At 46.3% G+C, this 17717-nt stretch overlaps 1 protein-coding gene across 4 annotated transcripts in view; it reads right to left on the reverse strand.

The window, feature by feature from the left end:
• Window positions 1-9582, reverse strand: part of NAE1 (NEDD8 activating enzyme E1 subunit 1) — a 29914-nt gene extending 20332 nt beyond the window's left edge. Inside the window, exons 1-6 of one of the 4 annotated variants that reach the window (XM_023210112.1) lie at window positions 9428-9582; window positions 5286-5389; window positions 5132-5192; window positions 3541-3571; window positions 1879-1950; window positions 691-770 (exon numbers count right to left, since the gene is read on the reverse strand). In XM_023210112.1, the coding sequence (XP_023065880.1) occupies window positions 691-770; window positions 1879-1950; window positions 3541-3571; window positions 5132-5192; window positions 5286-5389; window positions 9428-9480 (401 nt within the window). In that variant the 5' untranslated portion in view covers window positions 9481-9582. The remainder of the gene's footprint in view (window positions 1-690; window positions 771-1878; window positions 1951-3540; window positions 3572-5131; window positions 5193-5285; window positions 5390-9427) is intronic. The other 3 variants (XM_023210113.1, XM_023210114.1, XM_023210115.3) reach the window with 3 other exon arrangements.
• Window positions 9583-17717: the final 8135 nt, after the last annotated feature.

Below are 17717 nucleotides of genomic sequence, written 5' to 3' on the forward strand. Positions count from 1 at the left end.
CATGATCATGGCTTACTGCAGCCTTGACTCCCCGGGCTCCAGCAATCCTCCCATCTCAGCCTCCAGGGTAGCTGGGACTACAGACATGCGCCACCACTCCCAGCTAATTTTTGTATTTTTTGTTGAGATAGGGTTTTGCCATGTTGCCCAGGCTAGTCTCAAATTCCTGAGCTCAAGCAATCCACCCTCCTCAGCCTCCCAAAGTGTTGGGATTACAGGTATGAGCCACCATGCCTGGTCAAGAGTTTCAAATTTATGGCTGGGCACAGTGGCTCACGCCTATAATCCCAGCACTTTAGGAGGCCGAGGCGGGCAGATCATGAGGTCAGGAGATCGAGAACATCCTGGTTAACACAATGAAACCCTGTCTCTAATAAAAATACAAAAAAGTAGCCGGGAGTGGTGGCAGGCGCCTGTAGTCCCAGCTACTCAGGAGGCTAAGGCAGGAGAATGGTGTGAACTCGGGAGGCGGAGCTTGCAGTGAGCCAAGATCATGCCACTATACTCCAGCTTGGGCGACAGAGTGAGACTCCATCTCAAAAAAAAAAAAAAAAAAAAAAAGTTTCACATTTAAAGTTTCTGTAGAATTTAAGAATTTTAAAAACCGTATCATCATAGACTGTGCAAAGAAAATAAAACAATGCAAATCTAATAAGATTAAAATAAAAACATATTAACAAAAAAATTTACCTTTCAGGAAGCTGAGTTGCAACCACAACAGTAAACCTACAGAAAAATGAAGGATCGTTGTCTAGAAGGTTTTCTGGACTCTAAATAGGACAGCAAAGAAAAAAAAAAATTCACAATTATATTAAACATGGCAGAGACAGTTAAGCTATTTTACAATAAATGAGGCAACAAATCCAATTCAACTAATTATAAAAGAGACAAAGATTTAAAATTCTGGCCGGGCGCAGTGGCTCACGCCTGTAATCCCAGCACTTTGGGAGGCCAAGACAGGCGGATCATGAGGTCAGGAGATGGAGACCATCCTGGCTAACCCAGTGAAACTCGTCTCTACTAAAAATACAAAAAATTAGCCAGGCGTGGTGGCTGGCACCTGTAGTCCCAGCTACTCGGGAGGCTGAGGCAGAAGAATGGCATGAACCCAGGAGGCGGAGCTTGCAGTGAGTCAAGATCGCACCACTGCACTCCAGCCTCGGCAACAGAGTGAGACTCCATCTCCAAAAGAAAAAAAGGCCAGGCGTGGTGGCTCAAGCCTGTAATCCCAGCGCTTTGGGAGGCCGAGACAGGCAGATCACAAGGTCAGGAGATCGAGACCATCCTGGCTAACACGGCGAAACCCCGTCTCTACTAAAAATACAAAAAACTAGCCGGGCGAGGTGGCGGCGCCTGTAGTCCCAGCTACTCGGGAGGCTGAGGCAGGAGAATGGGGTGAACCCGGGAGGCGGAGCTTGCAGTGAGCTGAGATCTGGCCACTGCACTCCAGCCTGGGTGACAGAGCCAGACTCCATCTCAAAAAAAAAAAAAAAGATTCGGCCGGGCGCAGTGGCTCAAGCCTGTAATCCCAGAACTTTGGGAGGCCGAGACGGGCGGATCACAAGGTCAGGAGATCGAGACCATCCTGGCTAACAGAGTGAAACCCCGTCTCTACTAAAAAATGCACAAAAACTAGCCGGGCGAGTTGGCGGGCGCCTGTAGTCCCAGCTACTCGGGAGGCTGAGTTAGGCGAATGGGGAAAACCTGGGAGGCAAAGCTTGCAGTGAGCTGAGATCCAGCCACTGCACTCCAGCCTGGGCGACACAGGGAGACTCTGTCTCAAAAAAAAAAAAAAGATTCAAAATTCTAAATTTCTAGGGCTTTAAATTATTTAAAAAATTGTATTTCAGCACAGACATAATGTGTATACATATATACCTCTTCCACAAAACTTCCAGAGACATCGCTATTTAATTCTTGTAAGAATTCCATTGCAGCTTCAGCTCGGTTCTTTTTAAAAACAAAGCATTTAACTTGAATTAGAAAAAACTTGGTCACAATATAATCCCCCAATTTATGGAACAGGCAAACATACTGTAAAACTATCCAAATTTCATGCATAAGTATGACAACTCTGTTTCCCTTCTTTTTTCTTTTTAGAGACAGGTTTTTGTTCTGTTGCCCAGTTTGGAGAATAGTGGCCTGATCATAGCTCACTGCAGCCTTGAACTCCTTGGCTTAAGCAACCCTCCTACCTCAGCCTCCCAAGTAGGCGGGACTACAGGCATGTGCTACCATGCCCAGCTAATTTTTTTTTTTTTTTTTGGATATTTTGTAGAGACAGGGTCTTGACATGTTGTTGCCCAGGCTGGTCTTGAACTCCTGGCCTCAAGCAATCCTCTTGCCTTGACCTCCCAAAGTGCTGAGATTACAGGCGTGAGCCACTGCTCCCAGCCAATTCTGCTTCCCCTAGTGTTTAAGACTCAACAGAATACTACTTAAAACAAAGCAAAACCATCGTCATCCAGAGTTCTCAAATGACATTATCTGTACTCTACTTTTTTGATTAGGCAAATGACCAAAAACGTCTGGGTAGCAGGCAGGGATATCCTGGATCAAGTTCAGACTCACTCTAACCCCCCACATCTATGATCCTGTACAAGAGTGGTTAATCACCACGCTAACGGTCATTTCACTAAGTTGACTAATATGGTTTGGTAAGATTTTTTTAGGCCGGGTGTGGTGGCTCACGCTTGTAATCCCAGCACTTTGGGAGGCTGAAGCAGGCGTATCACGAGGTCAGGAGATCGAGACCATCCTGGCTAACATGGTGAAACCCCAACTCTACTAAAAATACAAAAAATTAGCCAGGCGTGTTGGTGGGCGCCTGCAGTCCCAGCTACTCAGGAGACTAAGGCAGGAGAATGGCGTGAATCCAGGAGGCAGAGCTTGCAGTGAGCCGAGACTGCGCCACTGCACTCCAGCCTGGGTGACTGACAGAGCGAGACTCTGTCTCAAAAAAAAAAAAAAAAAGGCCGGGCACGGTGGCTCAAGCCTGTAATCCCAGCACTTTGGGAGGCCGAGATGGGTGGATCACGAGGTCAGGAGATCGAGACCATCCTGGCGAACACGGTGAAACCCCATCTCTACTAAAAAATACAAAAAACTATCCGGGCAAGGTGGTGGGCACCTGTAGTCCCAGCTACTCGGGAGGCTGAGCAGGAGAATGGTGTGAACCTGGGAGGCGGAGCTTGCAGTGAGCTGAGATGCAGCCACTGCACTCCAGCCTGGGCGACAGAGCGAGACTCCGTCTCAAAAAAAATAAAATAAAATAAAAATTTGTTAACCAGAATCCATCCTCTGAATATTAACATTACTCAAGATTTAGCTTTAATACAGCATACAATGTATAAACACAGACAGTACTTCTAAGTTTTTAAACTACCAAACATATGAAGATTTACAAGATGAGAAAAATTAGTTAACTTTTTTTTCAGAGAAATAATACACATTTTTAAAGTCAAAGCTTTTCAAGCAATCAAAACATAGTGGCATCGTTAGATGCTCACATGCAACTATATTCTCTAACAAATTGTTTACCTTGCCGATACTGCTTCTTTGAAGGAAGAAACTAAAGTGAACAAAACAAAGGGAAAAAAAGTAAAGTTTACTGACTATAAAGGAAAAGTTGTTATTGTAATAGCATGTATATTTCATTCATAGTATAAAACAAACTATATTGTGATTACAGATGATAATTGCCTTCCTGGAGGAAGAAAATCAGATGAAACTTATAAAGAAAGATAGGCTAATAAATCAATGTTTCTTTCCCAAAGTGTGTACCACAGAATGTGAATTTCACAAGATCCTCTGAGAGAAAAGGGTTCCTTGGCTAAAAAACATTTGGGAAACACTGGCGGGTGCAGTGGCTCACGCCTGTAATCCCAGCACTTTGGGAGGCCGAGGCGGGCGGATCATGAAGTCAGGAGATCGAGACCATCCTGGCTAACATGGTGAAACCCCCGTCTCTATTAAAAATAGAAAACATTAGCCCAGCGTGGTGAGCCGAGATCACACCACTGCACTCCAGCCTGGGTGACAGAGCAAGGCTCTGTTTCCAAAAAAAAAAACAGTTTGGGAAACACCATATACTATTATTTCCCTCTTGGAAATTCATAATACACACAATACATGTGATACTAAAATCTTATGGTAAAGAAATTTTAACTTCATTTGATCCATTTCCCAAACTAATTTGACCGTGGAACCCATTGGCCCAATGAACAGCTCTTAACGTTCCCTAGAACCAGTGTTCCATAGACCACTCTCGGTGTATTGAACCATTTGTTTTTGCACGTAACTGTAACAGACTTGTTCAGACTTCCTCCCACACATACCCTTGATGTGTCTCAAGGCCCAGATATGAGGCTGCTGATCAGAGTCAGGATGCCACTTTTCGGTATAAGCTCACTGGCTCCATAAGGAGAAACCTTATTTTTATCATATTCTACTCTCACCAACCAAGTAAGCAAAGACAACAAGACTTCTTTGTAAATATCAATAAAAAAGCTGTGCTGTGCCTAGCAGAAACTGGCACTACCATCCAAAGAAAAAGCATCAAAAACTAAATATGAACTAATTGCTGGTTTTCCTTATATTTACTCACTGTTGTTGTTACTGACAAATACAATGAGAGATACCAGACTTCAAGTCCCTGAAAAGGTGAGCTTTAAATCCAAATTTGGGCATGCTCTGAAAGTCTAAATATAATATTTAAAGAACACACAGGCCATCTTTAAAACAGCATTTTTGTAGACACAGTGTAAAGAGAGATACACCTAGACTAAGCCTAGAAGACATCACAAACAACAGGTATTATTGTTAATCATATGCTAACACCTATGAATCAATGCAAGAGCTTAGGAAGTGCCCATATTCCATGAATAAAGGAATAATGACTACTCCTTTATATTAATAACAATAAAGACAGTAACGATGGGTACCATTAATGCCCTATTTGCCAGATGCTATACTAGCACTTTACATATATTATCTCACTTCCTCCTCACCATAATCCCAAACATAAGGATGATTTCCACTGAGAGTCGAGTCACCCTGACTGAGGAGGTGAAGCTAAGATTCAGGCCTTGCCTTCCTTAACATGTATATATTTGAAAAGAATAGAACATACTTGTTTCCAGCATCTTCTCCGCTGACCTGATTTCCATCAATAATTGTAAACGAACCAATACCTGACAGCCAAAACAGAGTCAGTCAGGAATATATAGTTCTAGGTCATAATCTTAAAGAAGCATATTTAGAACACAACCACAAAACTGCATTACCTGGTAGTACCAAGTTTTTAAGAATTTCAGTTCCTGTGGCCGTTGCATTTATTAGGCAAACATGAGCAGATTCTAAAGCCTCTTGCCCATGATCACCCCACAACCTACAAAACAGACACAAATTTGACGTTTTTAAAACTTTCATGAAAATACAGCTTTATCTGAATGGTGATCTTTAAACTTTAAACTGTCCTTGTACAGACTGATGTGATAACCACAGAAAACAGGTAAGACAGGAACAGATATTAGTACAGTGATTATACAGTAATCTAGAACTCAGGTTGATGCCTTGAATAGTTAGGGGGAAAGGGGGAGAGGGTCGAATCAGAAACAGAAACTTGGTCTTCCAGCTCCTTATCAGCCTGGGCACAAGAGTGACACTGTGTCTCAAAACAAACAAACAAACATTTAAAAAGTGTCTTTGGACTTAAAACCTCATCTGTTTTCTATTTCATTCATTCTTTTTTTTTTTTTTTTGAGATAGAGTCTTGCTCTGTCACCCAGGCTGGAGTGTAGTGGCGTGATCTCGGCTCACTTGGCCTCCCAGAGTGCTGGGATTACAGGTATGAGCCACCATGCCCAGCCCTATTTCATTTATTCTTAAATTATGTTAGATGCGCCACGCACAGTGGCTCACACCTGTAATCCCAGCATTTTGGGAGGCCAAGGCGGGCGGATCACAAGGTCAGGAGATTGAGAGACCATCCTGACTTAACATGGTGAAACCCCATCTCTACTAAAAAATAGAAAAAATTAGCCGGGCATGGTGGCAGGAACCTGTAGTCCCAGCTACTTGGGAGGCTGAGGCAGGAGAATGGTGTGAACCCGGGAGGTGGAGCTTGCAGTGAGCCGAGATCACGCCACTGCACTCCAGCCTGGGCAACAGAGCAAGACTCCATCTCAAAAAAAAAAAAAAATTATGTTAGATGCATTTAAGATCTCGATACAGGGCTTATTACTGTGACTTCTGCAAAAGCTTTACCAAGAAAACGGAATTACCATCTGAAAAGCCTCACATCAACTTCTACAGGAGTACTTTAAAGTGTATTACCCAGTGTAGAATGATTAATGTGCCTTCCCTGTTACCTGATCTAAAGCAGATTATCCCTTATTATGTAGCCAGTATGTCCTCCAGAGCATATGTCAAGCAACTGTTATTTTTTTTGTTTGTTTTTGATACAGGGTCTTACTATGTTGTTCAGACTGGTCTTGAACTCCTGAGTTCAAGCATTCCTCTCGCCTCAGCCTCTAGAGTTGCTGGGACTACAGGCACAAGCTACTGCACCTGGCTTCGTTTGTTTTTGTTTGCTGAGCATCCATCTTTCCACTCTGTAAGGGCCCAGACAGCTGTCAAATGTATGGAGGAATCGTCCAGAAGAATCAGATGGACTGTAAACGCCTGTTTTCTCCATCAAAGTATGGCATGTAGAAGACACCTGATATACATGGTTGACAGATGCTTGGATCATTGGAGAGTAAATTTAAGAATACTGGTGCATCTTGGCCGGGCACGGTGGCTCACGCCTGTAATCTCAGCACTTTGGGAGGCCAAGGCAGGCGGATCACCTGAAGTCAGGAGTTTGAGACCAGGCTGGCCAACATGGTGAAACCCCGTCTCTACTAAAAATACAAAAATTAGCCAGGCACAGTGGCGCGCACCTGTAATCCCAGCTACCTGGGAGGCTGAGGCATGACAATCGCATGAACGCAGGAGGCAGAGATTGCAGTGAGCCAAGACCACGCCACTGCACTCCAGCCTGCGTGACAGAGTGAGACTCCATCTCAAGAAAAAAAATACTGGTGCATCTCAAGCAGGGTGAGACAGTGTGTGCCTGTAATCCCAGCTGCTTGGGAGACTGATGCAGGAGGATCACTCCAGCCCATGAGATCAAGGCTGTGGTGTGCCAATAATCAGACCTGCGAACAGAGACTGCACTACAGCCTGGGTAACATACTGAGACCCACCTCAAAAATAAAACAAAAAGAATACTGAGGCCAGGCACTGTGGCTCATGCCTATAATCCTAGCACTTTGGGAGGCTGAGGCAGGAGGATCACTTGAGCGCAGGGGTTCGAGACCAGCCTGGGCAAACCCCCATCTCTAAAAAAGTTAGCCAAGCATGGTGGCACATGCCTGTAGTCCCAGCAACTGAAGAGGCTGAGGCAGGAGGATCATTAGAGCCCAGAAAATTGAGGCTGCAGTGAACAGTGTTCTTGCCACTGCACTCTAGCCATTGTACTCTAGCCTGGGTCAAAGAGTGAGACCTTGCCCCTGGAAAAAAAAAAAAAGAATCCTGGTGTGTCTCTAAGTAACGTGTTTCAAGAAGAGGCCAAGTGAATCAGTCCTCTCTACTATCTTGCTGGCCCAACTATGGTGAAGTCAGGAGGAGCTTATTGACTGCTGCATTTTGCCTCTAACTGCTTCCCTTTGACACTTCAAAACCAGTTCTCACAATGAAAGGTAAAGTTTGGGACTTAAATGGAATGCCCTCAGCAAAAATCCTCTTTTGTTAGAGTTGCCTAGTAACCTCAACTATCTTCTCAGCTCTGTCATGTACAGTTATACCTGCATTAGAAACACAAGAACTCCAAGAATTTACAAGAAAACGTAAGTTGGTTATAAAGACTGTTACCTTGTTTCTTTTCCTAAAAGCCTGGAAGCAGGATGTAACTGAGTCCCTCCAAAAAAGCCAGAAGAGCCTGAGTTTACGTCCTGGCTCAAAGATATGGGGAATTCTGGACAAGTTACCTAACTTCTCCAAGACTCAGTTTCTCCAACTGTAAAGCACAGGAAATGGTTGCTTTCAAGGGTGCTCTCAGAATTAAGTGCCCAAAGCCTCTAATACAGCACTAGGCTAGTGGCGCAAATAGAAGCTCCAGTCCTTGGGGACATATAACTTCTGTTGTCTCAGAAGCTCCAGGAAGGAGGAAAACCAAGCAGCTTTATCTCCACAGCCTCAAGACATAGAAGACGCTCAATAAACAAGGAATGGGGAGTGCAAGGAGAAAAGGGAAGGGTGGGGAAGTACCCAAGGACCCTTCTGATGACTTAGGCCTGCACTGTCCATTAAGGTAGCTGCTAGCCACATGTACTACTGAGCACAAGCAGCGAGGCTAGTGTTAACTGAGATGTGCTGTTAAGTGTAAAATACAGTTATTTCTAAGACAGTTTTGGGGGGCTTTTTTTTTTGACGGAGTCTCGCTCTGTCACCCAGGCTGGAGTGCAGTGGCACGATCTCGGCTCACTGAAACCTACACCTCCTGGATTCAAGCGATTCTCAGGTTTCAGCTTCCACAGTAACTAGGATTACAGGCGCGCACCACCACGCCCAGCTAATTTTTGAATTTTTAAATAGAAACAGGGTTTCACCATGTTGCCCAGGCTGGTCTTGAACTCCTGACCTCAGGTGATCAGCCTGCCTCAGCCTCCCAAAGTGCTGATTACAGGCATTAGTCACCGTGTCGGTCCTCTAAGACAGTTTTAAAAAGGAAAATACCCATGACCAGCTTGGGCAAGGTGGCGAAAACCTCGTTTCTACAAAAAAAAAAAAAAAAAATTGAAATAAAAATAAAAATCTAAGTAAAATATCTCAAAAACTTTTTATATTGATTGTGTTGAAACAGTAATGTTTTGGACATATTGGATTAAACTATTTAAAAATCAATTTCACCTGTTTCATTTTACCTTTAGTGTGGTTACTAGAAAATTTATAATCACATTTGCGGCTCACATGAGACTAGCATTTTATTTCCATTGGACAGCCCTGGCTGAGAACAAAACCTAACCCTCCGTGCCGCCCTCGCGGCCGGGATGGGGTGCGCTCCGGGCCTCCCCATTCGGAAAACAAGGAGCCCGGGCGCAGCGAGGCGGGGCCGGCAGCCGCCTTAGCGACCCGGCTGGCGCTGGGGACCGCGCCCCACCGAACCGCACACCGCGTGGCGGGGGAAGGGGTCCCAGCCTTCGCGGAGGACCTCTGGCCCAGGGTGGGAGCCCCGAGAGCCGGCTTCCCGCGCCCCGCACAGCCCGGCCCAGCCTGGAAGAAGGCCTGAGGGAGGCCCGACCACGCCGCCCGCGCCCTTAGGCCCGGCCCGGCCGCTGGGAAGCCCGCCGGCCCACCCTCGGCTCGGTGAGCCTCGGCTCACCTCAGCTGCCGGTCGTACTTCTGCTCCTTGAGCAGCTTCCCCGGCTGCGCCATAGCCGCGCCCGCAGCGCGGAGAACAGCGGAGCCCCAGAGGAGCGCCGCCACCAGCTCCACAAGCGCGCAGGCGCACTGAGCGCCTCTCCGCCGCTACCGCCCCCTGCGCGCTGCCTGCAGGGGGCGCCGCACTGCACTGCGCACGCGTCACCGGTACGGCGGGGCGTAGGCGGCCCCGGTACGCGAGGGTGTGGGGCTCTCGGTCCACGTCGGCCGGAAGGGCAGCCCCGCTAGCTTGCCAGTTCGCCCTCTGTCCGTGCAGTAATTGGGGGCAACTGGGGCCTTGGAATCAGGCATACTCTTATTTTGACCACTTAACTGGTTGTGAGATCTACTCTTTACCTCTCAAATCCTCAGTTTGCTCACCTGTGCAGTGGGGATAAATGGGTCCCAAGTGTCTTTTGACCTTAAACGAGATTTTGAATACAGGAGACCAGACTCCCCCCAAATTTTGCATGAATAATAACTTTCATTATGATGATCATTATTTTTCACCCATTTCTTCCTCTCATGAAAAGCCCACAAGCCTGTTTTGAATCACAAAGCTAGGGGCTCCCTTCTGCAGATGCAGACAAGTCCAGGGCTCTGTTCTTGGAGAGTTTAGTCTCATGAAGGAAGAGAGACGGTAAACAAGCGCTCACCAGACAATGTGGCCTTTCTCCAGATAGAGGGAAGCAGGGTGCTCAGGGGCGGACAGAAGAACCTCCCCACTCCCCCTCTCCAAGAATGTTTCATGTGGTGGGGAGATGGAGGAGTGTTTTGTTTTGTTTTGTTTTGTTTTCGCGCTATTGCTCAGGCTGGAATTCAGTGGTGTGATCTCAATTCACTGCAGCCTCAACCTCCCGGGCAGCAATCCTCCCACTTCAGCCTCCCGAGTAGCTGGGACTACAGGCATGCACCACCACACCCAGCTAATTTTTGTACTGTTTTGTGTAGAGATGGGGTTTCGCCATGGCCCAGGCTGGTCTCAAACTCCTGGGCTCAAGCGATCTGCCTACCTTGGCCTCCCAATGTGCTGAAATTACAGGCATGAGCCACCATGCCCAGCTGGAAGGGTGTTTTAAGCATAAAGAACAGCGGGTACCATCTCTAGGAAGCCAAGAAGGCATAACGAGCTATAGGTGCTAGAGTAAGTTTGGTCAGGAGGAGGATAGGGAGTGGTTGAGAAGGTTTGAGAGACAGTTGGGACGGGCTGGGTTCTGAGGACTGTGAACCTAGATCCAAGGAGGAATTTAAAGTCCTCCACTTCCTGAAAAGACCCTCCTTTCAGGAAGAGAATGGCTGTCCTGTGGGGATGGGAGGCCATGGAAGGAGATTATCCCATGAGGACAATTGGGAGGGAGTGGTGGTGCTGAAGACAAGGTGATCATCTGTGAGGGAGATGAAGACTCCTTCCCTTCTATCTCGCAGACCCTACAGGCAACTTGAGATTAATAACTGCCTGAAATAAGGTTAACATGAGCACAGATCCCCACCCCCAATCCCCTAGGATGGGGACCAGAGAGGTGGCACAGTTTGATGGTAATGATGCAGTGATGATGGATTGCACTTTCCCCTGGGCACGGTCTCCTGAACCAGGGTGAGAGTACACCCTCCCGTACCTTCCCTTGCCCTTACCCAGCTCCCATGGAACACAGTGGTGGGAAACAGAGGCGTGAGGCTTTCCCAGCTCATCATATGTTTGTGCTGTCACATTTCCTTCTCCAAGTGGACAGGTAAAATATAAGGGATAATAAAATACACTACGGGAAAGTAGGAAGGTCAAAAGGCAGCAGACGAGAGTTCACTGCTTAGTTTCTCATGTCCATGGACTTCATCAAAGGAAACATCCTCAAATTTGGTAGAAGGCGAGTCATAGTGCCCGTGAAGAAGTAAATGATTTTGAAAAGGTTTGTGTTGGTGTTGTCTGTAAAATGATACTTCAGGGTATCGGTTTCCTAGGAATGTCATAGCAAAGAACCACAAACTAGGTGACTTAAAATAAGAAAAATTTATTGTCTCACGGTTCTGGAGGCTGGAAGTCTGCAATCGAAGCATGGGCGTGACTATGCTGCTTCTGAAACCTGTAGGGGAGAATCCGTCCTTGCTTCTTCTTGGCTTCTGGGGGTTTGCTGGCAATCTTTGGCTAGCAGCCACAGAACTTCAATCTCTGCCTCCATCGCCACATGGCATTCTCCCCTCATGTCTCTGTGTCTCCTCTCTTGAGGACACAAGTCACATTGGATCAGAGCTCACGCTGATGACTTCATCTTAATTGGATTACACTTGTAGAGACCCTGTTTCCAAATAAGATCACCTTCACGGGTACTGGCAGGTTAGGACTTCAGTAACTTTTGGGGAGGACATAATTCAGCCCATACCCAGAAGCTTTGTATTAATATTATCATTATTTTTTAGAGGTGGAGTCTCACTCTATTGCCCAGACTTGTCTCAAACTCCTGGGTTCAAGCAGTCCTCCTACCTCAGCCCCTCAAAATTAAAAACCCATTTTTAATAGAGTTATTTGTTTTATTGTTATTGAGTGGTCTGAGTTTGTATATTTTGGATATTAGTCCCCGATCTAATGTATATTTTGTAAATATTTTTTCTCAATCTGTGGGTTGTCTCTTTACTCTGTCATTTCCTTTGCCATGCAGAAGCTTTTTAATTTGGTATAAACCCATTTGTCTTATTTTTGCTTTTGTTGCCTATGCTTTTGGAGTCCGGTTACTATTTTTGGGGGGAGTGGGGGACAGGATCTCATTCTTTCACCTGGGCTGGAGTGCAGTGGTATAATCATGACTCACTGTAGCCTTGACCTCCTAGGTTCAAGCAATCCTCCCACTTCAGCCTTCTGAGCAGCTGAGACTACAGGCACCCACCACCACGCCTGGCTAATTTTTAGATTATTTTCTGTAGAGATGAAAGTGAAAATAATAATAATAATTCAACCCATAAAACCATGTAAAGGTGTCTATGCTGGAGCAGAGGAGGCTGATCAGACACAGTTCTTTTGATGGCCCTGCATGAAAGAACTCAGGGCCCGCTGGTGAGTTCTCCCTGTTGTAGAGGGTGGAAACCAGATATATCAGACCAGGAAGCCATGGTGTAATTTATTTAAGCAATTGGTTTTCAAAGTGTGGTCCTGGACCAGCAGCATCAACATCACTTTGGAAACTTGTTAGAAAGGCAAATTCTTGACTGGGTACAGTGGCTCATGCCTGTAATTCCAGCACTTTGGGAAGCTAAGGCAGGAGGATTCCTTGAGGCCAGGAGTTTGAGGCTAGCCTGGGCAACATAGCAAGACCCTGTCTCTAAAAAAAGAAAAAAAAAAATTTAAAAATTAGCCAGGCATGGTGGTGTATGCTGGTAGTCCCAGCTACTTGGGAGGCTAAGGTGGAAGGATCACTTGAGCCCAAGAGTTTGGGGTTGCAGTGAGCTATTATCTTGCCACTGCACTCCAACCTGGGCAACAGAGTGAGATATCCCTATCTTAAAAAAAAAAAAAAAAAAAAATTAAGTATGAAAAAAAAAGAAGGCCAGGTAAGGTGACTCACTCTGGTAATTCCAACACTTAGGAGGCTGAGGCAGGAGGATTGTTTGAGCCCAGGAGCTCGAAACCAGGCTGGGTGACATGGCGAGACCTTGTTCTCTGAAAAAAAAGAAGTACAAATTCTTGGACTTTATCCATACTTGCTGAATCAGAAACTGTAGAGTGAGGCTTAGGAAACAAGTCATCCAGGTGATTCTGATACATGCTTGATCCTATCCTGGCTTTCTCAGCACTTACTATGATGCCAGGCCCCTGACATGCATCACCTCATGAGCTCACAACCACCCAATGCAATAGATATTGCTGCTAACCCTGATTTACAGACAGAGGGCAGATGTTTGGAGAGATGAGTGAAGTAACAAAGAATAAGAGGTGGTGCAGGGGTTAGAAACAAATACCCCAGTCTGGTGCAGTGGCTCACACCTGTAATCACACCTGTAATCCCACACCTGTAGTACTTTGGGAGGCCAAGGCAGGAGGATCACTTGAGGCCAGGAGTTTGAGACCAGCCTGGGCAACATTACAAGACCCCGTCTCTACAAAAAATAAAAAATGTCATCGGGTGCAGAAAAAATGTCATCGGGTGCGGTGGCTCACATCTGTAATCCCAGCACTTTGGGAGGCCAAGGTGGGCAGATCACAAGGTCAGAAGTTCAAGACCAGCCTGGCCAATATGGTGAAACCTTGTCTCTGCTAAAAATGCAAAAATTTGCCTGGTGTGGTGGTGGGCGCCTGTAATCCCAGCTACAGCTACTCGGGAGGGTGAGGCAGGAGAATCACTTGAAACCGGAAGGCAGAGGTTGCAGTGAGCCAAGATCATGCCACTGCACTTCAGCATGGGTGAAAGAGCGAAACTCTATCTCAAAAAAAAAAAAAAAATTAGCCAGGCATAGTGGCACACCTGTAGTCCCAGCTACTTGGTGGGAGGATCACTTGAACCCAGGAGTTGGAGGCTGCAGTGAGCTATGACTGCACCACTGCACTCTAGTCTGGGTGACAGAGTGAGACCTTATCTCAAACAGAAAGAAACAAATGCCCTCAACAGATCTGACCAGACCCCAGCGCAAGTCTGTTATTTTATCAGTCCAGTTGGTCTCAATGAGGGCAGACTGGATCTTTGGACTGTCAGGAAGTTGGGGGCTAGCTCTGTGCTGGCAGAGATTATAGTCTGTGGGAGACCAGCCAGGAAGAATGAGTCATAAGCCAGGACATCCTCCCGGGCCACTAGCCCTCCCTGCCTGTCCTTGTGCATCCTATCCCTTCTCACCCTAGTCCTCATTGGCTGCTCTCTTGCCTCTCTCCCCAACCCCATAAGCTCCCTGAGGCAGCTATGAGTCTATAATGTTCACAGTTGTTTCACCTGTGCCTGGCCCAGCAGTTGACATCTAATAAGTCTTCAGTAAATGTTTATTGAATTAAAGAATAAATTTCTGAAACTATTGCCATCATACTTTATACATTTTAAAATATGTTCCTAGCAATGTATATATCATTTGATTTGATTATTCTACCTCTATCAATTTATTCCAAGGAAATCATCAGACACATATAAAGATGTATAAGTAAGGAGACCAGGCACATTGGTTCACACCTGTAATCCCAGTACTTTGGGAGACTGACGTGGAAGTATTGCTCGAGGCCAGGAATTTGAGATAGATCAGCCTGAACAACACAGTGAGACCCTTTTTTTTTTGAGGCGGAGTTTGACTCTGTTGCCCAGGCTGGAGTGCAGTGGCACGATCTTGGCTCACTGCAAGTTCCGCCTCCCGGTTCACGCCATTCTTCTGCCTCAGCCTCCCGAATAGCTGGGACTACAGGCACCCGCCACCACGCCTGGCTAACTTTTTTTTTTGTGTATTTTTAGTAGAGATGGGGTTTCACCATGTTAGCCATGATGGTCTCGATCTCCTGAATTCATGATCCACCCGCCTCCCAAAGTGCTGGGATTACAGGCGTGAGCCACCGCACCCGGCCGACCCCATCTCTTAAAAAAAAAAAAAAAAACACTAAAAAAAAAAAATCATACTGGCTCTCAAAAAAAAAAAAAAATACTAAAGATGTACAAGTAAGAATGTTCACTGCAGTGATATTTGCAACACTGAAAATTAGAAATAACAAAATCACAGCAGTGTGTGAATGAATATTATGTGTCAAGTTCTCCAAGGCCAATCAAGCAAGGAAACACTTACCATAGGGCACTGGATGGGAAAAAACTGGTCACAAAGCCATCCTATGATCCTGATTGCTCAATGGTTTTCCTTTTTTTTTTTTTTTTTTTTTTTAAAGATGGGGTCTCTCTATGTTACCCAGCCTGGAGAGCAGTGGCTATTCATACATGTGATTATAGCATAGTACAGTCTCAAACCCCTGGACTTGAGGGATCCTCCCACCTCAGCCTCCTGAGTAGCTGGGATTATAGGCACACCACCACACCTGGCCTTGACTATTTATGTACTACTAATACACAGTGAGACCCCTGTCTCTATGTAATCTTTAAGAAAAAAAGAAAAGAAAAAGAAAAAAGGAAGTGAAAGTTGGAGGCCAAGGTCATTGGATGACTGAGGCTTGGCTTTACAGGCTGCTCATGCCCTCCTCCCCCAGGCCTCCATCACAGCCCTCACATCCCCCATTTTCCCCTCCCATATAAATAGCAAAACCCAGGAGCCACTGACACCAGTGAGACCAAAGAGAAAACTCTCAAGCAGAGAAATCAACTCTCAAGCATATAATTGAGACTGGAGGCACCTGAATGGAGGCACAGGCTCCCCAAAGTTGACCTGAGTGGGCTGCTGGGGCAACTGGCACTTCACCTTAGAAGGGCAGTCTCCACTGGCTCCTCTCACCTGCCTGAGTTCCCAGTACCCAGAGAAAATGCTGAAGATAGGCTGCAGGAAGGAAAGAACTGAATCAACTTTTATTTGGTTGTTAAAGAGGTAATGCATGCTTTAATTCATTCAAAAGATACAAAGGAGTACCAGTAAAGAGTGTCCTTCCCACGCCATACCACACCCTTCCACAACCTCCCACAACCTTCCGGCATCCAGTCTCCTCCCTGTAGGTAAACACTCTCCCTAGCTTCTCTTAAGTCCTTTTGGAGGGACTTGCACATACACACAAATGAGAGTCAAATTTAAAATCCGCTTCCTCCCTTTCCAGTGATTTTGGACAATATTGAATCCAAATATTCAATATTGATTGAATCCAAATATTCAATATTGGATTCAATATTCCATATTGGATCCAGCAGCCCTGGGTTTTCATCTTTGTTCAGTCACTCACTGCACATCTTTGAGCCCATCACTCATCTTCTCTGAGTCTTGCTTTTCTCATCTGTAAAATGGGGTAAAAATCCCCCCAGGGTTACTATGTAGATGAAGTTGGATGAAAAACTATATGAAGAATTCCAACTGTAATTTTTTTTTTGACACAGAATCTCACTCTGTAGCCCAAGCTGGAGTGCAGTGATGTGATCTTGGCTCACTGCAAGCTCTGCCTCCTGGACTCAAGCAATTCTCATGCCTCAGCCTCCTGAGTAGCTGAGACTACAGGCACCTGCTACCATGCCTGGCTAATTTTTTGTACTTTAGTGGAGACAGGGTGTCACCATGTTGCCCAGGATGGTCTTGAACTCCTGAGCTCAGGTAATCCACCCACCTCGGCCTCCCAAAGTGCTGGGATTATAGGCATGAGCTACTGTGCCTGGCCCAATTGTATCTTTTAAGAACTACAATAAATATGAAAAAGACCTGAGTTCCTCTGAAGAGGAAATGGGCCAATGGAGTTTGGGCTATCCCCAGAGCTCTCTCCCAGGTAAAGGGTGTTGGCAGCTCTCCCAGGTAAAGGATGGCTGGCTTCTCTGGGAGATAGAAGGTCCAAGCCTCATCCAGAAGCATGCCTTTGTCTTCTTGATCTGTAGGTGCCATTTCTGGCTTGGAGACCTGGGGCCTTAACAATAGTGGATTCTCTGTCACTGTCTCTGTCATAAGTCCCCTGCCCCACCTTAGGGTCATATTTATATTAAGGATCCCTTCCTGCTCCTGGATCAGAGAGGGGCATCTTTGCCGGCCTGGGCAGTCACTGACATCGGCCCAGCCAACCAGTTGTCAATTAATCTCCATAGCTCTATCTGAGGATCTGGGCTCAGGGCCTGGGAGAGGGAAACTGAGACAGACACAGAGATGTAGGGGAGCCAGGCAGACAAGATGGCAGATTCCTGCACAAGGTCAGCCAAGAGCAGGGCCTGAAAGAGTGTCTCTGTTCAAGATCTGGCCAGTAGACATTGTACTAGTGGCTGTTCAATTCTGCTGAGTACAGGACCCTGGGTGGGATCATTTGTCTGTCCTTCCACCCACCCATCTGTTAGTCTTTCCAAAACTGCCTACTGAGGACTAGCCAGAGACAAGCCCTATCCCTGGCACAAGGCCACATCCTAAGATGAATCAGATTGGGCTGGCTGGAGCCAGTGGGTGGAAGATAGAGGACACACCAGGTGGAGGGCACCACAAGGACCACGGCTTGTGGGTGGGAAAATCCTGGGCCAAGGCAGGCGCTGGGGTCGAGTGCACGGTGGAGGGTCTGAGCTCCCAGTGGGTGTACTGAAGGTTATGGGGAGGTCAGGAGAGGAGGGACAAACAGCAGGCTATGGAGGGACAAGTAGAGTCCCTGAAGAAAGGAGGAAGCAGCAGAGAAAATAACAGGGATGGTG

The sequence above is a fragment of the Piliocolobus tephrosceles genome, chromosome 17, assembly GCF_002776525.5.
Source record: "Piliocolobus tephrosceles isolate RC106 chromosome 17, ASM277652v3, whole genome shotgun sequence".
Taxonomy (NCBI): domain Eukaryota; kingdom Metazoa; phylum Chordata; class Mammalia; order Primates; family Cercopithecidae; genus Piliocolobus; species Piliocolobus tephrosceles.